At 41.1% G+C, this 22,856-nt stretch overlaps 1 protein-coding gene across 18 annotated transcripts in view; it reads left to right on the forward strand.

Annotated features, from left to right (window-relative positions):
• The window catches only part of LOC135519932 (E3 ubiquitin-protein ligase MYCBP2), a 317,195-nt gene that overhangs the window by 144,387 nt on the left and 149,952 nt on the right, over positions 1-22,856 (forward strand). For 13 of the 18 annotated variants that reach the window (XM_064945153.1, XM_064945155.1, XM_064945157.1 and 10 more), the window contains 11 exons: positions 522-639; positions 1,102-1,306; positions 3,297-3,450; positions 11,080-11,252; positions 12,418-12,543; positions 12,948-13,075; positions 18,426-18,652; positions 18,749-18,832; positions 18,946-19,042; positions 19,415-19,607; positions 19,993-20,309. In XM_064945153.1, coding sequence (XP_064801225.1) covers positions 522-639; positions 1,102-1,306; positions 3,297-3,450; positions 11,080-11,252; positions 12,418-12,543; positions 12,948-13,075; positions 18,426-18,652; positions 18,749-18,832; positions 18,946-19,042; positions 19,415-19,607; positions 19,993-20,309 — 1,822 coding nt within the window. The remainder of the gene's footprint in view (positions 1-521; positions 640-1,101; positions 1,307-3,296; positions 3,451-11,079; positions 11,253-12,417; positions 12,544-12,947; positions 13,076-18,425; positions 18,653-18,748; positions 18,833-18,945; positions 19,043-19,414; positions 19,608-19,992; positions 20,310-22,856) is intronic. The other 5 variants (XM_064945159.1, XM_064945168.1, XM_064945169.1 and 2 more) reach the window with 1 other exon arrangement.

Here is a 22,856-nt window from a genome sequence, read left to right on the forward strand (position 1 = left end):
AATCATAATTTCTGGTGTAGTAGCCTATTTTGAATGAATCGATTTATTTATGCATAGACAGGAGAAAGCTAATTAGGCTATATAATTTTGGCTAATTTACTTTATGGAAAGCTTAACTTCCACACGCCTTATGGATGTATTCTGACAACTTCAAATTACTCATCGGATGTTGGTAAGAATGATGTACACAGTTGCATCCGAGTTGCATGTTCTGTTCAAATGAATATTCATAAACTAAATGTGATTTCTGTCATTCTGAGAACCATGGGTGGTTGCCCAGGTTACGCAACCAATGGTAATAAAAAAAAAGTCCAGTAAATTTAAATCCTGCCAGTCAAACGTGACTGTTTTCCTCAGAAAATGTTGTTTCCTTGCCACGATACCTCAGAGTATCGCGATACTGGCATCATGACAACACTGGTCCCTTAATGTTTAACCTCAGTTTGTTGGGGGGGGGGGGGGTGTAAAGGCTGTCCTTGAACCTGGGTAATGAATTATTTAATTACTCTGTGCCTTTGTAGGGGTTCTCCCACGCTGGTGCAGGCCCTCCCAGGTCCGAGTGTCCAGGTGACAGCTGGTAGTAACCACACAGCTGTGCTCCTCATGGACGGACAAGTCTTCACCTTCGGCAGCTTCTCGGTACGCCACGCAGCTGTTTTGGTCTATGCCCCTACGGTTTTGAGTTTAGATGTCTTTTTTTACACAATGTTGATTTTTATGTCACTTTTTTTCTTGATGAACTAAAACCATTTAATTGTATCTAACCCCAACCATAATCCTTAATTTTCCTTATTGACCTTGTTGTAATGGTCACATCTTTGTTTTTCCTCAGAGTGCAATGTTACGTTAAAACGCAATGCCATACCAATACCATATTGTCTAAATCTATTATTTACTGAAGTCCATACACATTCTTATTGAATGCATATAGATTAATATTGTGACCACAGAATGGGGTTACTGACTTCTCTTCGTCTTTTCTGATCCTGGTTGTTTTACCTACTGTTGGATGTAGTGATTTCTAAATCATTCTATATGAGATGACTGACACGACTAAATGACTGAAGTGTAATTTCTAAAATGTTATACACCTCTCCACAGAAAGGGCAGCTGGGTCGGCCAATCCTGGATATGCCCTACTGGAACGCCAAGCCTTCCCCCATGCCCAACATTGGCGCCAAGTATGGCCGCAAGGCCACCTGGATCGGGGCCAGTGGGGACCAGACCTTCCTGAGGATTGACGAGGCCCTAATCAACTCGCACGTCCTTGCTACCTCCGAGATCTTTGCTAGCAAACACATCATTGGTAAGTAGCACACCCTTTGCTAACTCGGGTCATACCCTGAACCTGAGATCATGACTTGTATTCAAAAAGTGTCTCAAATTAGTAATGCTGATCTAGAAGTTTGGCCTTCTAGATCTTAATTAGAAGATTACATGGACGGGGGGACCTGATCCTAGAATAGCACTGTTACTCGGAGACACTTTGTGAATATAGGCCCTGAGCACAAGTTAGGATTGGTCCTTTACTCAAATGTCTTTATGTAGAAATGTCTTGTTTTGTGTGAATATATTACACAAAATATATAGTTTTTAGATTAAACAATGAACTATCTCCTATGCCATTTTAGCTAGCCTTTCTTAAAAATGTACCTCAACAAAAAAACACATTAGCCTTTAAAGTGGAACTGACAGCATTTTAGCAACATGAAATCTTATTAAAATCTGTTCATATACACCCCCAGGAATAAAATGACACTTTTGACAAGCGAGCACTTTAGATATGTTCATTTTTACATTTTCATAAATTCTTAGTGTTTGGGAATTACTTATACTTAGGTATTTGTGAAGTTCTATAGCAATATAGAGTAGGAAAGGGGCCATGCATTAGGACAATTAATACTGCAGTAATTAAAACCTAATAAAAACATATGTCTCACACAAGACCGGAGTCTACTCAGACAGGTGCGCCTTAGTCAATCAGAGCTACAGTAGGCCTTCATGCAAACAAGCCATTTTCCACAAAGGACTTCCGTAATTCACTTTGAACTGGACTGTGTGTTTTCAGGCAGTATTAACAGTGTGACTTTAGATCATTAGAACGCATTCGCCAAAAGCCACAAAATACACCTGAATGGATTTCTGCAAATATGTAAATACCAAGGGAGTCCTCTTACATCTGGGAACTTTGCAGTCCAATTGATCAAACAACCATGAAGGAAGGCTCTCTCTCCCTCAGTTACGCACAACAACAAGATCAACAACTAATGCTAGCCAGAGCAAGATTACCTAAAATATAATGAAGGAACATTTGATACATTTGAACATTTGAACTCAACTTTTTCAGCTAGTTGACTGTCAAAATTGCACTGATAAACCATGGGAAATTGTAGCCCACTCATCCTTCTGCAGCTTGCCTGCCAATGCATTCATTCTTGTCCCAACCAAGCACCCACGCTATCTGGCTAAAGTTGTCTAGCTTGCTAGCTAGCTACTTTTTTTAAATGTATTTTTTTATTGAACCTTTATTAAACTTGGCAAATCAGTTAAGAACAAATTCGTATTTACATGGCGGCCTACCCCGGGCCAAACTCAGCCTATGGGACTCCCAATCACAGCCGGTTGTGATACAGCCTGGAATTGAATCATGGTCTGTAGTGACAGCTCTAGCACTGAGATGCAGTGCCTTAGACCGCTGCGCCACTCGGGAGCCCTCTTTCAGACACAAGTGAGAGAACACCTCACTCTGACCATTTTACTCGCTGTAGCAGAGCTGGTTACATGTTATCTACATCGTTTGTGATGATTACTTTTTTTGCCTACGTTTACTGACACCTGTCATCTAATGGGTGTTACGCGTTTGTAAATTCATCAGTTATTCTGCGCTCTGCCACACTCAGATGAGAGTGCTCTGAAATCGGAGAAGATAGTCAGATTGAATTTGCGAACGCAAGAGATATGCTAACTGTATAACAGTCGTTCTGGCTAGCTAAATAAATGACACCTGTGTCTCTAGCTGTGTAATGCCACCGAAAATGATATGACGTGATAAAGTCAGTCACTCACCCACTCCTCCAATGACATTACATGACATCCTCCTAATAGCTAACTAACGTTAGGCTCCGTGCTTTTAGCTTGCTACATAACAAAAATATAAACGAAACATGTAAAGTGTTGGTCCCATGTTTCATGAGCTTAAATAAAAGATCCCTCATAATGTATATAAAACACAGGTAAATCACGTTTTTGACTGCACTGTGCTTTTAATTAACCTCCCTTCTCTGTGTCCGTACCAGGCTTAGTCCCCACCTCAGTGTCGGAGCCCCCCCCCTTTAAATGCCTGCTGATCAACAAGCTGGATGGCAGCTGTCGCACCTTCAATGACTCAGAGCAGGAGGACCTGCAGGGCTTCGGCCTCTGTCTTGACCCAGTCTACGACGTCATCTGGAGGTCAGACTCATTCTCTTTCTCTTTATTTCAATTTTTATCTCTTTCTCTCTATCCCTCCCTATTTCCTGTTCTTCTGAGTTTAGCTGTGTCTCATAGAACATCGTTTTCTATAAATAGGGTGCACTGTTTTCACACTAATGAGCAGATCCTCCATAATTGTTGGAGAGAGTCAGAGTCAGATCAGTACGGTTTGGGTCAGTCCTGTGGAGTGAATCTAGCATTGGTGATGCTATGTGGAGTATGGTATCATTTCAGACTCATTCTCCTTTTAAATGTGACAGACAGGAAACTCAAAACCTATAGTCAATAACCGCAGTGGTTTTAACGGTGTTATTATTTCTACCACTGTTAAGAGTACTGGTGGTACGGAGGGAGTATCAGAGGTAGTTTGTTTGCTTTGACTCGGTGTTGTAAGATATATTCTTATTTTCTAGATTGGAATGTTTAACTCACATAGAACTGGACTGTAGGCTATATCGTATTTAACTTTATAAACCAGGTAGTTTGAATTCCAGCCATGTACATATGAGACGACCCACGGCTATGATTCAAAAAATCTTTACTGTTCTATTTCAAGTAGCTCTGTGTTCTTGATATGCCACGGCAAATGTGGAGAAAAGCAATAAGGAATTTATTTAACACATTAATACCCCTTGGTTCTAGCCTATTGTTTGGTTTGCAAATATTGGGGTTTGTTAAAACCTGTCCGACCTCTGCAACAAAGTTGCAATTTACAAATGCAATCTCCCCTGTAGCCTAACATAGAGAGTGAAGAATGTCTTAACGAGGCAGCAGCTTCACTGAGCCAGACAGCCGAATAATGCATCGGCATCATTATTATGAATATTTACAAATGTCAATTGAAAACCACTAAAGCAAACCAAAATGCAGGTAGTTTGACCGATTGTGTTTGTTGTCCATGGCTAATAGCTAGCAATTGACAAGAATGCATAGCAGGACGTCTGCCTAGCAACCACTCTTTGATTGCATAGCAAAGATGGAAAGAGTACGAGTCACAATAGCAAGCAAATTTAGTTCCAGGTGCTGAAAAATACATTCCTATGTTTTTTGGTTTTCATTATCTTGAGATTGACATTAATCTACAGGATAGGGAGTTTATAATGTTAAACACTACCAGTCAAAAGTTTGGACATACCTACTCATTCAAGGGTTTTTCTTTATTTGTACTATTTTCTACATTGTAGAATTTTTTTACATTTTTTTTTTAACCTTTATTTTACTAGGCAAGTCAGTTAAGAACAAATTCTTATTTTCAATGACGGCCTAGGAACAGAATAATAATGAAGACTTCACCTTTGAAATAACACATGTAATTTCTAAAAAAGTGTTAAACAAATCCAATTATTTGAGATTATTCAAAGTAGCCACCCTTTGCCTTGTCCTGACAGCTTTGCACACTCTTGGCATTCTCTCAACCAGCTTCATGAGGTCACCTGGAATTTGTGGAATTTCTTTCTTTCCTTAATGCTTTTGAGCCAATCAGTTATGTTGTGACATGGTAGGGGTGGTATACAGAAGATAGCCCTTTTTCGTACAAGACCAAGTCCATATTATGGCAGCTCAAATAAGCGAAGAGAAACGACAGTCCATTACTTTAAGACATGAAGATCAGTCAAGACATGTGAAAGTTTCTTCAAGTGCAGTTGCAAAAACCATCCAGCGCTATGATGAAACTGGCTCTCATGAGGACCGCCACAGGAAAGGAAGACTCAGTTACCTCTGCTGTAGAGGATAAGTTTGTTACTGTTGCTAGCCTCAGAAATGGCTTCCCAAATAAATGCTTCAGAGTTCAAGTAACAGACACATCTCAACAACAACTGTTCAGAGGAGACTGTGTGAATCATGCCTTCAAGGTTGAATTGCTGCAAAGAAACCACTACTAAAGGACACCAAAAATAAGAAGAGATTTTTGGTTCCAACCGCCGTGTCTTTGGTAGAAGCAGAATAGGTGTACAGCTGACCTCCATGTGTGTGGTTCCCACCGTGAAGCATGGAGGAGGAGTTGTGATGGTGTGGGGTTGCTTTGCTGCTGACACGGTCAGTGATTTATTTATAATTTATGGCACACTTAACCAGCATGGCTACCTCAGCATTCTGCATCCATACGCCATCCCATCTGGTTTGAGCTTATTGGGACTATCACTTGTTTTTCAACAGGACAATGACCCAACACACCTCCAGACTGTGTAACGGCTATTTGACGAAGGATGGTTTGGACTGCAGAGTGAAGGAAAAGCAGCCAACAAGTGCTCAGCAAACTCCTTCAAGATTATTGGATAACATTCCTTGTGAAGCTGGTTGAGAGAATGCCAAGAGTGTGCAAAGCTGTCATCAAGGCAAATGATGGCTACTTTTAAGAATTTGAAATATAAATTCTATTTTGATTTGCTAAACACTTTTTTGTTACAACATGATTCCATATGTGTTGTTTTATAGTTTTTATGTCATCACTATTCTACAATTTAGAAAATGGAAGAAAAAAAACAAACCCTTGAATGAGTAGGTGTGTCCAAACTCTTAACTGGTACTGTGTAAGTTACAACAGAGCCCATTTTCGGCAATATAAGATGTTCTGTGTTATTTTGCTTATGATTAGCTGTTGTGTGTGACTGTTTGAAAGGTTTGCAATCGTGCCAGTTGACATTAAGTTGTCTACAGTCATGGCTAACAGGCAAGGAAACTGATGGCTCGAGAAATCAGAGATTTGATTTCAAATGGATTTGACCACAATTCACCATATTCCCAATGTCGAAGTTGCTTATGACTGTAATTAACACGAATATTGACAGCCTATACCCATTATTTGTGCAGATTACGCTAGGTGGGACGAAACTTGTCTCACTTTATTTTAGTCTCTTGATCGACTACACTTTTTTTGCCTACGTTTACTGACACCGGCCATATTCAACGGGTGTTGAGAGTCGGTTAATTCGCCAGTTATTCTGCGCTTTGGCACACACAGACGAGTGCTCCGAAATTGGCGTTGATAGCCAGAGCGAATTTACCAGCTATGTATATCAACAGTTGTCGCAGTGACATCAACATTCATTTGAAATGTTTACTTGCGTAGTGGAGTCTTTTGTTTAGACATGTAGCTAGCTAGCTAAACAATGAACCATAATCCCAACTCGTGACATTACTACACTGCATGAAACTGCAGGTAGCTAACCAACCATGTTTAATGTTAGCTAGCTAACATTAGGCTATAACTAGCAAAGCAAATGGCTCTGAGATACGAATAATATGACTACACAGATCATACACGTAACATTAGGTAGCGAGCCAGCCAGCCGTTAGCTAGCTAACAGTACACTTACCTTGAAAGGAAAATGACTTTCTGACAAAATTAGAAACGTGTAATATCTGCAATGTAACTAGCTAGACTCTCTTACCCGTATACATGGATGGACGCTTCTCCCTCTCTGTCCCGGAAGCCATGGTTGCCCTTAGTTTGAAGACATCCGGCGACAAGTATTTTCTCATCTCCTTAGCTCATACTCTATTTCCACTGATTTTAAAACTCGGTCCTCCGGAAAGTGGAGAGCAGCACTCATGCAGTAATATATCTACTACGCAATATACACTGCTCAAAAAAAATAAAGGGAACGCTAAAATAACACATCCTAGATCTGAATGAATGAAATATTCTTATTAAATACTTTTTTCTTTATATACTTGTAAAGAAGAAAAATCACACAAAAATGATCAATGGAAATCAAATTTATCAACCTGTGAAGGTCTGGATTTGGAGTCACACTCAAAGTGGAAAACCACACTACAGGCTGATCCAACTTTGATGTAATGTCCTTAAAACAAGTCAAAATGAGGCTCAGTAGTGTGTGTGGCCTCCACGTGCCTGTATAACCTCCCTACGCCTGGGCATGCTCCTGATGAGGTGGCGGATGGTCTCCTGAGGGATCTCCTCCCAGACCTGGACTAAAGCATCCGCCAACTCCTGGACAGTCTGTGGTACAACGTGGAGTTGGTGGATGGAGCGAGACATGATGTCCCAGATGTGCTCAATTGGATTCAGGTCTGGCGAACAGGCGGGCCAGTCCATAGCATCAATGCCTTCCTCTTGCAGGAACTGCTGACACACTCCAGCCACATGAGGTCTTGCATTGTCTTACATTAGGAGGAACCCAGGGCCAACCGCACCAGCATATGGTCTCACAAAGGGTCTGAGGATCTCATCTCGGTACCTAATGGCAGTCAGGCTACCTCTGGCGAGCACATGGAGGGCTGTGCGCCCCCCAAAGAAATGCCACCCCACACCATGACTGACCCACCACCAAACCGGTCATGCTGGAGGATGTTGCAGGCAGCAGAACGTTCTCCACGGCATCTCCAGACTGTCACGTCTGTCACGTGCTCAGTGTGAACCTGCTTTCATCTGTGAAGAGCACAGGGTGCCAGTGGCATAACCCCCACCTGTGGATGTTGGGCCCTCATTCCACCCTCATGTAGTCTGTTTCTGACCGTTTGAGCAGACATATGCACATTTGTGGCTTGCTGGAGATCATTTTGCAGGGCTCTGGCAGTGCTCCTCCTTGCACAAAGGCAGAGGTAGCGGTCCTGCTGCTGGGTTGTTGCCCTCCTTACGGCCTCCTCCACGTCTCCTGATGTACTGGCCTGTCTCCTGGTAGCACCTCCATGGTCTGGACACTACGCTGACAGACACAGCAAACCTCTTGCCACATCTCGCATTGATGTGCCATCCTGGATGAGCTGCACTACCTGAGCCACTTGTGTGGGTTGTTGACTCCGTCTCATGCTACCACTAGAGTGAAAGCACCGCCAGCATTCAAAAGTGACCAAAACATCAGCCAGGAAGCATAGGAACTGAGAAGTGGTCTGTGGTCACCACCTGCAGAACCACTCCTTTATTGGGGGTGTCTTGCTAATTGCCACCTGTTGTCTATTCCATTTGCACAACAGCATGTGAAATTTATTGTCAATCAGTGTTGCTTCCTAAGTGGTCAGTTTTATTTCACAGAAGTGTGATTGACTTGGAGTTACATTGTGTTGTTTAAGTGTTCCCTTTATTTTTTTGAGCAGTGTATATTTTTTAAAAGCAACGTTAGACAGTATTACCCTCACATGCTGACCAGCTCAAATAGACAAAAGCGTGCTACATGGCAGACCAAGGTTGGAAGGTTGCTGACTTCTTCTGTGGCTAAACCAACTAGGCTCGTAATTTAACATTTTTATTCGTCTTAACAGATGGCATACAAGTTTAGTAAGGCACATGAAAGTTCACATGTTCCAGAAAGCCTTTCCACCCCCCACCCCCCAAAAAAACACATTTTGATAATTAAAAAAAGTTTACGTTCAAATGGATCTCCAGTGAAGTGATGAAGCGCGACATATGGCTAGTTTCCTGAAACTAGTCACATACACTACCAGTCAAAAGTTTTAAAACACCTACTCATTCAATGGTTATTCTTTATTTTTGCTTTTTTCTACATTGTGGAATAATAGTGAAGACATTAAAACTTTGAAATAACACACATCATGTAGTAACCAAAACAGTGTTAAACAAATGAAAATACATTTTATATTTGGCATTCTTTAAATAGCCATCACCAATAAGAAGAAGAGACTTGATTCGGCCAATAAACATGAGCAATAGACATTAGACCGGTGAAAATCTGTCCTTTGGTCTGTTGGTCAAAATAATTTATTTTTGGTACCAACCGCCATGTCTTTGTGATGCAGAGAAGGTGAACGGATAATCTCTGCATGCGTGGTTCCCACGTGAAGCATGGAGGATGAGGTGTGATGGTTCGGGGGGGCTTTGCTGGTGAAAAAACTGTCAATGATTTCAAAGCACACTTAACCAGCATGGCTACCACAGCATTCTGCAACGATACGCTATCCCATCTGGTTTGTGCTTAGTGGGATTATCATTTGTTTTTCAACAGGACAGTGACCCAACACACCTCCAGGCTGTGTAAGGGCTATTTGACCAAGAAGGAGAGTGATGAAGTGCTGCATCAGATGACCTGGCCTCCACAATCACCCCGACCTCAACCCAATTGAGATGGTTTGGGATGAGTTGGACCCCAGAGTGAAGGAAAAGCAGCCAACAAGTGCTCAGCACATATGGGAACTCCTTCAAGACTCTTGGAAAAGCATTCCAGTTGAAGCTTGTTGAGGGAATGCCAATTGTGTGCAAAGCTGTCAAGGCAAAGTGTGGCTGCTTTGAAGTAGTATGCTTGTACCAATCAATTGTTTGATTCCATATGTGTTATTTCATTGTTTTGATGTCTTCACTATTATTCTACAATGTAGAAAATAGTGAAAATAAAAACCCTTGAATGAGAAGATGTGTGTAAACATTTGACTGGTACTGTATGTCCCTGATGGGTAGGAGCACACTCCAAGTGATGTAATGGGCCGTTTTTACCATCCGCTGGAGTGCTTTCTGGTCATGTATGTAGCAATTCCCGTCTGTGATGTAGCCGGTCAAGATGCTCTTGATGGCGCAGCAGTAGTATTTGGAGAGGACCCGAGGCGGCATGCCAAATTTATTCAGCCGCCTTAGGAAGTAGAGACGCTGTTGCGCACACTGGACAGGGTTCAAGAGGCAAATGTTGGAAGTTTTGATTTATTATTTTATTATCCACCACAATCTGTAATTCAACCATGCTTACTACAAGTTTAGATAGCTGACCGCTAGATGTTTTGCTGGCATGGGCTAATTGACTTCAGATGCACAACCAAATTTCTAAATTGCACCTTGTGTATTCTAACTCTCATAAGTAAGTGAAAAAATATATATATTTGTTGTAAATGGTTAAAAGCTAGTTGCCCTTCCCTGGTATACAGAGATGAAAACAATTCACAGGGATAAAACAAATGTGACTGTAAATGGTATTAAATGAGTGTGTGCAATTAACCAATTTATAAAAATGCTTAAAATTAATGAATAAAACTGAATTCTGTAATTGAACAAATGTGCAGTAGCAAAGTCTGAGGCAAAAGATAATTTTGATTCCTTTGGAAAGTGGCAAATTGGACTACTTCACTACTGGTTCTATAATTTTTGGTTTAAGTTTGATAAAACATTCAGGATGGAGTTAGCCTGACTAAAACCCTGTATAATTAATTTGTTGCCATGCTACGGTCATGCACTACTCATAAAGCATATTTAGAATATAAGGTTATTATTCCAAAGTGTCAAGCTGTTCATGTCAAACTGACATTTAAGCCATATCGCCTATCCCTTGAGAAATGTCTGGTCTACGAAATACGGTGCATTTGGAAAGTATTCAGACCCCTTCCGTTTTTTTACATTTTGTTACCTTACAGCCTTATTCTAAAATGGATTAAATGAAAATGCTCCTCATCAGTCTATACACAATATATATACCCCATAATAACAATGCGAAAACAGGGTTTTTGAAATTTTGCCAATCTATTTGTTAAATTTGTTTTATAATAAGTTTGTAACCTAGCCAAATGTGGAAAGTCAAGGAGTCTGAATGCTTTTCGAATTACCTGTATTTCTGAATGCTCTGTAACCTTGTTACCTTACACACACACAGACATCCTTTAATACCCTCTATTTGATCTTTCAATTCCTCACTGTCCTCCCACCTGTAGATTTCTGCCGGCATCGAGGGAGATGTGGTGCTACAACGCTGTGATTGCAGATGCCCGTGTGCCCTCGGCCACGGACCTCCAGGCCAGCTGCAGCATCCTCAGCCCAGAGCTGGCACTGCCTGCCGGATCCCACACCACCACCACCCGCTCCCACGGAGCCCTGCACATACTGGGTATAATCAGAATGATGATACGAATTTGACATACCTCTTTCTGTGGATTTTTACTCATAGGGTAGCGGGTCCCGGGTCATATCCACTGGGAACTAAACGATGTAGACCGTACTTGCTACAAAGTTACAGAAAGCTAAACCAACAACCACACAAACATAAATTGGATACATTGTAAACGAAGGTCTGATGATGGAAAACTAGCTAGCATTGAAATGTTTTTTGTAGAGATTGCATGAATTTCTGTCAATTTTGCAGTCATGATGCAAGTGGCGCTATGCTGTCAAATCCTCCCACATGTTTCTAGTTTGAACAGCTGTTTTCAGCAACTGCTATTGTAGAATTCATTTGTGATATTGGCAGATTTGCTAACAGATGATTTAGCTAACTTTTTGCCTAGTGTTTGATATGCAAAGTGATGAACAGTGTGTCTGGACAACACAGCAACTCTTCTAAGCCAGGCAAAATTGCACATCAGCTTATTGTTATTTATGTATTCAAACAAGTTTCACAAACAAAACAGCTTGAACGCTTCCGCTCTGTACAATTATCTTGGAAATAATGCCAATATCAACGTTGTCCATTATTTTCAAGAAAATATAAAGTGGATGTGTTTATCTCTTAAATATTTTGGCTGTGTTGGCCAGGAAATACAGTCAGCTATTTGATTCATACTATTTTACTATTTGCCTCAGTATTTAAATTGACATGGCTCTGCCAGCTCAGTGCATCAATGCAACTATTGGCCAAATGTATGTTGCTTGATATCAGTGGTCTCGTCACTCTACTGTCGCTGTCTCTCTCTCACTCCCTCTCTCTCTCCCTCTCTCCGCTTTACACTGAAGCACTTTTGACATTTCCTTTTTATAGCTATTGAAAACGCTTTTAAGTACTTAGTGTTAGATCTTATTTATTTAATCGTATTCTCTCCGGGCAAGGGAGCATTATACATGTGCATACTTTCAGAAAGGCCTAGCTATAAGAAAAGCATTATTCTGTACTATAACCCACTTTAACACAGCGCATTACAGCAGTACTGCCAAGCACTTTAAAAAAAAAAGCATAGCAAAAATAGACAAAACAATTAACAGAGGTGTCAATACCTCTTATAATGTTAAGCACATTATTAATAATGTTAAGCAAAGTCCCCTGTGTGTGTTGTGACCAGGTTGCCTGGATACGCTGGCGACCATGCAGGAGCTGAAGATGGGTGTGACCAGCACAGAAGAGGAGACTCAGGCCGTTATGAAGGTCTACTCCAAAGAAGACTACAGCGTGGTCAACCGCTTTGAGAGTGAGTCCTCAGTCCACACACGGGATTTTTGCTGATGACTAACAGGAGATCATGGTTTTATTTTCTCATCTTCTACTTCAGTATTTGTCACACTCAGCCATTTCTCTTATCACTTTTTCTCTTATCCCTTTCATTATTGTGTTTTGATTCATTTATTTACAAGACATTCCAGCCTGAAACAACATTACATATACGTCATTACCAGTGATATATTAAAAATGTGCCATTTCAAGTTTATTGTAATTCAGGAAAGCTTTAGGATGTATTGGAACAGTATTCCAATATGTTCATATGTCATATCGCAGTGACTGGATGCTTCTAATAAAACTAACCTCATTGTATTGTTATGAGCACAGATGATGCTGCAGTGCTGACTTATCGCAACTTCTTGTGTAATGTCATAGGTCACGGGGGTGGCTGGGGTTACTCGGCCCACTCGGTGGAGGCCATCCGCTTCTGTGCTGATGCTGACATCCTGCTGGGGGGGCTGGGCCTGTTCGGGGGCCGTGGGGAGTACACCGCTAAGATCAAGGTCAGTGGCAGGGATACGAGCAAATACACTGCATTTCCTCTAGCTCGGTTTTCTAGGTCCATACAGTGCCTTCAGAAAGTATTCATACACCTTTACTTTTTCCACATTTAGTTGTGTTACAGCCTGAATTCAAAATGGATGAAATATTTTTTTCTCAACCAGTTACACACATCTAACCCATATTGACAAAGTAAAAACATGTTTTTGAAAACTTAGCTAAATTCATGAAAATTAAATACAGAAATATCTCATTTACGTAAGTATTCACACCCCTCAAATCAATAATTTGTGGTATCACATTTGGCAGCGACTATGGCTGAGTCTTTCTGGGTGAGTTTCCAGGAGCTTACCACACCTGGGTTGTGCAACATTTGCCCATTCTTTAAAAAAAATATTCAGGCTCTGTCAAATTGGTTCTTAGACCATTTTTCTGGTCTTGACAGTTTTGGCCTTGTGTTTTAAGTTATTTTTCTGCTGAAAGGTGAAGTGATCTTTCAGTGTCTGATGGAAAGCAGACTGAACCAGGATTTCCTGTAGAATTTTGCCTGTGCAAGACTAGGTAATGTGTTGTATTTTATTTGCCCCAAACATAACACTTCGTATTCAGGACACAAAGTTAATTTGCCACATGTTTTGCAGTATTACTTTGCATTGTTGCAAACAGGACGCAGGTTTTGGAATATATTTTATATTGTACAGGCTTCCTTTTTTAAAGTCACCATTGTCTACTTAAAATGGTATACAGTGGATTTTTGAGGAACAATGGGAAAGTAATTCTGCTTTGAAAGTTGATAAACTTGTAAGCTCACTTTTGAGAAAAGGGCCTTTGATTTTTTTGGTACCTACTGGAGAGCTCTCCTTTGTCTTCACCCATTTTGCGTTGTTCACACCCTTTTAAGCCAGCCCCTCCCATCTCTTTCAGGATTCACATATGAAGTCATGTGCTAAACAGTGACTTGAGCAGTAAATATTAAGACTAAAAGTAGTAGTAGCCTACAGTAAGGAAACATTCCAGGTAAACAAAGTGTTCACATAAAAAATATTAGATGATGCTTAACCAGACACACAAAATTGATGGGGACATAGGAAAGAAATGCAATAAACCCCCAGCCACATCCAGTGGTGGAAAAAGTACAACATTTTCATACTTGAGTAAATGTGAAATACCTTAATAGAAAATGGAAAAAGTAAAAGTCACACAGTAACATTCTACTTGAGTTAGTCTAACAGTATTTGGCTTTAAAAATACTTAAGTACATTTTTGCAATTCCATTTACTTTTTATACTTAACTATCAAAATAATTTTTATTTTATTTTATTTCACCTTTATTTAACCAGGTAGGCTAGTTGAGAACAAGTTCTCATTTGCAACTGTGACCTGGCCAAGATAAAGCATAGCAGTGTAAACAGACAAGAGTTACACATGGAGTAAACAATTAACAAGTCAATAACACAGTAGAAAAAAAGGGGGAGTCTATATGTGTGCAAAAGGCATGAGGAGGTAGGCGAATAATTACAATTTTGCAGATTAACACTGGAGTGATAAATTATCAGATGGTCATGTACAGGTAGAGATACTGGTGTGCAAAAGAGCAGAAAAGTAAATAAATAAAAACAGTATGGGGATGAGGTAGGTGAAAATGGGTGGGCTATTTACCAATAGACTATGTACAGCTGCAGCGATCGGTTAGCTGGTCAGATAGCACATGTTTGAAGTTGGTGAGGGAGATAAAAGTCTCCAACTTCAGGGATTTTTGCAATTCGTTCCAGTCACAGGCAGCAGAGTACTGGAACGAAAGGCGGCCAAATGAGGTGTTGGCTTTAGGGATGATCAGTGAGATACACCTGCTGGAGAGCGTGCTACGGATGGGTGTTGCCATCGTGACCAGTGAACTGAGATAAGGCGGAGCTTTACCTAGCATGGACTTGTAGATGACCTGGAGCCAGTGGGTCTGGCGATGCTCTACCGACTGAGCCACACAGGATAGATGACCTGGAGTGGCGACCGAATATGTAGCAGGGAGGGCCAGCCGACTAGAGCATACAAGTCGCAGTGGTGGGTGGTATAAGGTGCTTTAGTGACAAAACGGATGGCACTGTGATAAACTGCATCCAGTTTGCTGAGTAGAGTGTTGGAAGCAATTTTGTAGATGACATCGCCGAAGTCGAGGATCGGTAGGATAGTCAGTTTTACTAGGGTAAGTTTGGCGGCGTGAGTGAAGGAGGCTTTGTTGCGGAATAGAAAGCCGACTCTTGATTTGATTTTCGATTGGAAAAGAAACGAAAAAGTATAAATAATTTAAAATTCCTTCTGTTAAACCAGACAGCCCAAATTTGTATTTTTATTGACAGATACCCAGGGGCACATTCCAACACGCAAACATAAATTACAAACAAAGCATTTGTGTTTAGTGAGTCTACCAAATTAAATGCAGTAGCGGTGACCTGGAATATTCTCTTGATAAGTGTGTGAATTGGACAATTTTCCTGTCAAAATGTTACAAGTACTTTTGCGTGTCAGGGAAAATGTCTGGAGTGAAATTAACAATATTTTCTTTCGGAATGTAGTGAAGTAAAAGTTGCCAGAACTATAAATAGTAAAATAATGTACAGATACCCCCCAAAATACTGAAGTATTATGAGAGAATAATTGCAAGATTATTTTATAATAATGTAAATGCATCAAATGGTTGTTTTATGCAACAGAATAAGGGGTTGTTAGAACACGCATCTGTGTGTGTTCTACTGAAAGTGGGCCTCTGGGAGATTTAACACTGACAGTGGATTTACGATAAACCTCACAAGACCGCAATCCATAGCATGATTAGTGTCTGTGTGCCTGAATGGAAGGTACCAGGGAGAGATGCCTCGGGGGCAGACCCTGGTTTCTACACAATGATATGTTTTTATAGCAGATAATGTCTGCTGTGAATTATAAGCATTTTTCACACAAATCTTAACCTTGTGACCAATTCCAAACATCTGTTTGTCATGTAGACCGATGGGGGTGTCTTAGCTATAAAAGGCCATGGTATCTTTTGTGTTGTGCTCTCGACGAATCGTGGGGGTGGGGGGTCGTTGAAGAGCTCCATTTCTGCAATAATTAATTAATGTTTGATTGTCTTGAACAAATCTAAGTCTCCTTTTGATTACAATAATTCCATAACAGTAGTAGTATTTTTACTGAAGGATTTTACACCACTGCCCAAATGCCTTCACACCAGTACATTAGCATACTTTATATACTGTTGCACACACACTTATCACATAGTATTCCATACATAAGTAAAGGCCATGCAACCGGAGTTGAAACCTAAGTGAGGTGCACATGTACAGCACATAAACAGATGCATTTGCAATATATTTATGTTTTGGACACTTGATACGGTCACATGTTGTGGTTTGTCACAAAATCATGTTATGACCACACATATCAATATTCATTTTATATATAAACATTTTTCTAACCAGAATAGAAAGAGGAGTGGGAGACCCCAGGGCACAACTGAGCAAGAGGACAAGTACATTAGTGTCTAGTTTGAGAAACAGAAGCCTCACAATTCCTCAACTGGTAGCTTCATTAAATAGTACCTGCAACACACCAGTCTCCACGTCAACAGTGAAGAGGTGACTCCGGGATGCTGGCCTTCTAGGCAGAGCTGCAAAGAAAAAGCCATATCTCAGACTGGCCAATAAAAATGAAATATTAAGATGGGCAAAAGAACACAGACACTGGACAGAGGAACTCTGTTTATGTTGTTTTTGTTTAATCTGGTTATTTTCATACAAATATTTACATGTTTAGTTTGCTGAAAATAAACGCAGTTTCTTTTTTTGCTGAGTTTATACATATATATTTATGTAGTGTGTGTGTGTATATGTATGTGTGTAAATATACAGTGGGGACAACAAGTATTTGATACACTGCCGATTTTGCAGGTTTTCCTACTTACAAAGCATGTAGAGGTCTGTCATTTTTATCATAGGTACACTTCAACTGTGAGAGGCAGAATCTAAAAGAAAAATCCAGAAAATCACATTGTATGATTTTTAAGTATTAAATTTGCATTTTATTGCATGACGTAAGTATTTGATCACCTACCAACCAGTAAGAATTCCGGCTCACACAGACAGTTTTTCTTTAAGAAGCCCTCCTGTTTTCCACTCATTACCTGTATTAACTGCACCTGTTTGAACTTGTTACCTGTATAAAAGACACCTGTCCACACACTAAATCAAACAGACTCCAACCTCTCCACAATGGCCAAGACCAGAGAGCTGTGTAAGGACATCAGGGATAAAATTGTAGACCTGCACAAGGCTGGGATGGGCTACAGGACAATAGGCAAGCAGCTTGGTGAGAATGCAACAACTGTTGGCGCAATTATTAGAAAATGGAAGAAATTCAAGATGACGGTCAATCACCCTCCGTCTGGGGCTCCATGTAAGATCTCACCTCGTGGGGCATCAATGATCATGAGGAAGGTGAGGGATCAGCCCAGAACTACACGGCATGACCTGGTCAATGACCTGAAGAGATCTGGGACCACAGTCTCAAAGAAAACCATTCGCAACACACTACGCCGTCATGGATTGATCTTGGCCAACAACCTCCTTCCCTCAGTAAGAGCATTGAAGATGGGTCGTGGCTGGATCTTCCTGCATGACAACGACCCGAAACACACAGCCAGGACAACTAAGGAGTGGCCTAGCCAGTCTCCAGACCTGAACCCAATAGAAAATCTTTGGAGGGAGCTGAAAGTCCGTATTACCCAGCGACAGCCCCGAAACCTGAAGGCTCTGGAGAAGGTCTGTTTGGAGGAGTGGGCCATAATCCCTGCTGCAGTGTGTGCAAACCTGCTCAAGAACTACAGGAAACGTATGAACTCTAATTGCAAACAAAGGTTTCTGTACCAAATATTAAGTTCTGCTTTTCTGATGTATCAAATACTTATGTCATGCAATAAAATGCAAATTAATTACTTAAAAATCTTTTTGTTGATTTTTGTTTTAGATTCCGTCTCTCACAGTTGAAGTGTACCTTTGATAAAAATATTTTTACAGAGCTCTACATGCTTTGTAAGTAGAAAAACCTGCAAAATCGTTCTCCCCACTGTATGTAATCTTTGCAGTTTGAGTACACCTCCAAGTTCCAGGTTAGTAGGTATACTAGCATCAACTGTTTTTGTATTTATCAATGTATTCATTTAATTGCTAGGTTCTGTGATATTGAACAAATTAGCCAAGAGCTGAATTCATGCCGCAGTCCGAATAGAGGTATATTCAAGTTCTGCTGGTAAGGTTGACTCTTGTCTGTTGTCACTGACTTGTGTTGTGTGTTACTCCCCAGTTGTTTGAGCTGGGGCCTGATGGTGGAGACCATGAGACAGATGGGGACCTCATGGCTGAGACTGACGTCCTGGCCTACGACTGCGCTGCCAGGGAGAAGTACGCCATGATGTTTGACGAGCCGGTGCTGCTGCAGCTTGGCTGGTGGTATGTGGCCTGGGCCCGGGTGTCTGGGCCCAGCTCAGACTGTGGCTCCCACGGACAGGCCACCATCACCACAGATGACAGGTACCGACTGGGGTCCATAGAAATACAATTACTTGAACAGATATCCCCATTCCTCATTGTACATTGTGAATTATGTGAACCTACTCCTTTTTGCAGTGTGGTCTTTCAGTTCAAGAGTTCCAAGAAGTCAAACAACGGTACCGACGTGAATGCAGGTCAAATACCTCAGCTATTGTACAGGCAAGTCATTTTCCTACACTTCTAATGTTGCCTGATTTGTGACCCGTATATTGATGAACTTCAAGTAACCAACTTTATAATGGGAATGTAATGTGGTTGTTTTACTACTGCAGACTTCCGTCGAACGATGGCAACGCAGCCAAAGGGAAACAGCAGACCAGTGAGCCGGTTCACATCCTCAAACGCTCCTTCGCCCGAACCGTCTCAGTGGTACGTACCGTACGCTTGTGTTTCCCCTAGCTAGACTTGGTCCAAGGCAGGCCGCAGATACCCCAGAATCAGAACACTGGCTTGTATGATAGCAATATTGAAACCAATTTTGTTCATCATGCACCAAATGGAAGAAATTGATTCAAACAGCGAGGAGGAGCTACCTGGACTGGTCCAATAAGAAACACTTATTTTAGTTTTCTGTTGCAAAATGTTTGGAAAATGTTTCCATTGCATGCCCTATTGAACATCACCCTGGAGTGTAATGTAGCATTTGTTAGGATGTAAGCTAGTTTCATGAATAGGTTGTAAAACTGTAGTAAACAGGTAATAAACATGCAGTAAAGTTGTCCTCCCCTCCTCTCCCTGTAGGAGTGTTTTGAGTCCCTGCTGAGGATCCTCCACTGGAGCTGGACCACCCTGGTGCTGGGGGTGGAGGAGCTGAGAGGCCTGAAAGGCTTCCAGTACACGGCTACCCTGCTGGACCTGGAGCGTCTGCGCTTCGTAGGGACCTGCTGCCTTCGCCTGCTACGTGTCTATATCTGTGAGATCTTCCCCATCTCTGGTAGGCTCTCTGGTAGGGTTACAGAGATGCATGTGCACGTGTACACATACGTGGGTAGACACGGAAGTATGCATGGACACACACAAAGGCGCATGTACTGTAGACACAGACACACAAACACAACCATTCAGGTGCTCATAGTAGTACACAGGTAACACACACAGGTAACACACCACACACACACACAGGTAGCAAAAATATGGAAATTATAGAAAAGACTAAATCAAGAATCAAAGTTGATACCAATGATTTTGCTGCATTGAGAGACCTAACATACGCGTTATACTAAAGGCTTATAGTTATAGCAGGTAATGAAAATACCCGTCAGCTTTAAGTAAAGTTTCTGAATGTAACAGTATCATATTGTCCCTGGTTTAACCCCCAGGCCGCTGTCCTATTCCTGTTCCCCCCTCTTCCTCCTCACCAGCCAGCACCAAGGCGGTGGTGGAGGAGTCCAGCAAGCTGGCGGAGTGCGTGGGCAAGACCCGTAGTTTGCTCAAGAAGATCCTGTCAGAGGGCATGGACAACTGCCTGACCAAGCTGGACAACGACCCCCAGGGCTACCTCTCCCAGCCCCTCACCCTGCTGGAGGCCGTGCTGCAAGAGTGCCACAACACCTTCACCGCCTGCTTCCACTCCTTCTACCCCACGCCTGCGCTGCAGTGGGCCTGCCTCTGCGACTTGCTCAACTGCCTTGACCAGGTAGGTCTAAGAGAGAGGGAGCTCTCTGGACCAAGATTGTGGGTTCAACAGTAAGGTTGTTCACTCAATTCCCACATGGACTGCATAGACATACAGATGTGGTCAAATATATTGTCACCCTTGCACTTTACAATTGACTGAAATACAGTGGAATGTTGTGTTTTTTCTTTGATAAATTGGTAGAATGGCTATTTTTAGGCTCTTGCAATTTACCACAGGTGAAGTGAATTACACAGTAAATGAGAAGGATTGCCCCCTTTGGGACCGCATTTTTATTTATTTTGTCCTTTTTAGGGGGGTGTACAGTATTCAAATTATTATAATTGAATATATTTTCCATTCATTATTGTTCACATATACTGCATATTTGTATTGTATGTGTTGGCTGCCACAACAACAAAAAACATACACATACTAAATATTGATCATGTTTATCATATTATAGAGTTTAAGTAATATTAAATACGTTATGTAAAGGAGAAGAAACTAAAATAAGCGGTCCGCCATTCCCCCAACCCCACCCAGCCAACATGTCTCCTCCATCTAACCACCCAGAAGCCATCAGTGAATACCAAACCATCCCCTTGCTCCTACCAACTTGCTCAGAGGGCCCTCCGTTGTCACGTGTTGCTGACGAAACTCACAAGGGTGACCTCCGGAGAGTGCCGATGGGCTCAATAATCCCATCAACTTCAGGATGATGATGCAATTCATGTTTGACTTTAAATAAAATAAACCGAGCATGAAATTGAAATGAACAAAGCCCCCTGTCATTTTACAAGCTATAAACCTCAGTAACAGTTAAATATTTAATTTGGGAGGTATTTAATCTGTTACATGTCAAGTCTTGAAATCAGACATAAATAAATGAATGTGACATAATTAGGCACACCTCTTCATTCTTTTGTATGAAGATGCGCAAACTCCAAACATATCGTGTCGGGATAGCACTTCACTCTGAAGCCTGCATGACCAATGTTCCCTCAAATTTTTCCCGGGCACTGAGCAAATTTCAGGTCTGCTGAGCGCAAACAGGCTGTTCCTGTTTTAAGTTAGTTTTTAATGGCCATGTAGGCTACTGTGGCTATTTGATTATCATAATGTGGAGTGGCCTACCATCAAAAACAATGCATAACATTTTAACGTGGTTGTTCTGTCATTCAGCCTACAGTAGCAGCGAATGTGTGATGTTCAGTGTAGGCCTACATTCCATGGGACTTTTGAAGAAAATAAATGTGCAGGGCTTGGCATTAACCTGTTTATCCACTTGTCCTTCAGACAAGGAGGTGACAAAGTGTTTTTGTTTGATGCAAGAAACCACTTTACAAAAAAAAAAATCATTATTATTCCCATGGCCAATTCCCGTGGCCAATTCTGTCTAAAAACACTTTCAATTGGAATTTTTAACATGGAAAGGGGGAAAGTATTATTAGTTTTTAACAAGAGTAGCAGGATGGGCTATTAGCTGAACAATAGACTATTCAACCTTTACTAAAGAATTGTCTAATAGCTGAGCTATGTGTGAACCCCCCTTCCCAACTTGCAACAAATCATTTTCAGAACTATCTAGAAAAAGCAGCTGAGATGCGCAATATGTTTCTAAGAAGAGGCTGTTCTCCACAATCTGTGGATAAGGCTCTTAATTTGGCATTGGGGAAAACACAAGATGAACTGCTACAAAAAAGACCCGCTAAAGAACACTGTAATGTTCACAACCATATATACTTTGAACATGCGGAAAGTGGGAGATGCGGTCAAGAAACACTGGCATGTTTTATTTACGAGATAGATTGGTTCATGCCAACTGCCAGCCACAAAAGAAAATTAGACGGAACCATCCAGAGTTTCACCCTCCAGACATTATTTCCTAAAGGTCTTAATGATGAAATGCCTATGTATGTTATGTTGTACATTTGAACATTAATTATGCCCCTATTTCAGATTACTCTGACGTTTTTCATACACTGTACCCAATGATTTATGAAAACTTGCTTGGTAGGTCGATGTCCTGATTGTGGTTTCACAGATGTGTTTAATACGTTTTATGTACACTTTATTTGACTATTTATGAAATGCATATTGTTATATTTGGTAGCACTTATTTATTTTTCCTTTCGATGTGTGGAACGGACATGGGTGTGGCTCGGTCTACATAAGGTTGCTAATTTAAAAAACTCACAAAAGCTCTGACGAAGGTCGTGAGGCCGATGCGTAAAGCTTACTAAAAGTCAGTGATACGATCAAGAGCAGTGGGCGGGTTCCTTCTTCTTTTTCCTCATCTAATCCGGCTGTTGCCATGCACCTGCAAAAAAGATAGCTCAGATGTGCGAGTGCATTTTTGAATTTTGGATTTGACTTTAAAAACAACGAGGGCATAATTGGAGTATATTTCCTCAGAGCATAGACCTATATAACTTAACTGGCTGAGGTAGGCAATGAGGCTGAACAGCCTAATAGAAGTAGACATTTTTTTTTTGTAAGCCTACTTACAATTGCAACTGGTCAAAAATGTTGCATCCGACATAAAACATTAATTTAAAGAAAAAA

This window comes from Oncorhynchus masou, chromosome 29 (genome assembly GCF_036934945.1).
Source record: "Oncorhynchus masou masou isolate Uvic2021 chromosome 29, UVic_Omas_1.1, whole genome shotgun sequence".
NCBI lineage: Eukaryota > Metazoa > Chordata > Actinopteri > Salmoniformes > Salmonidae > Oncorhynchus > Oncorhynchus masou.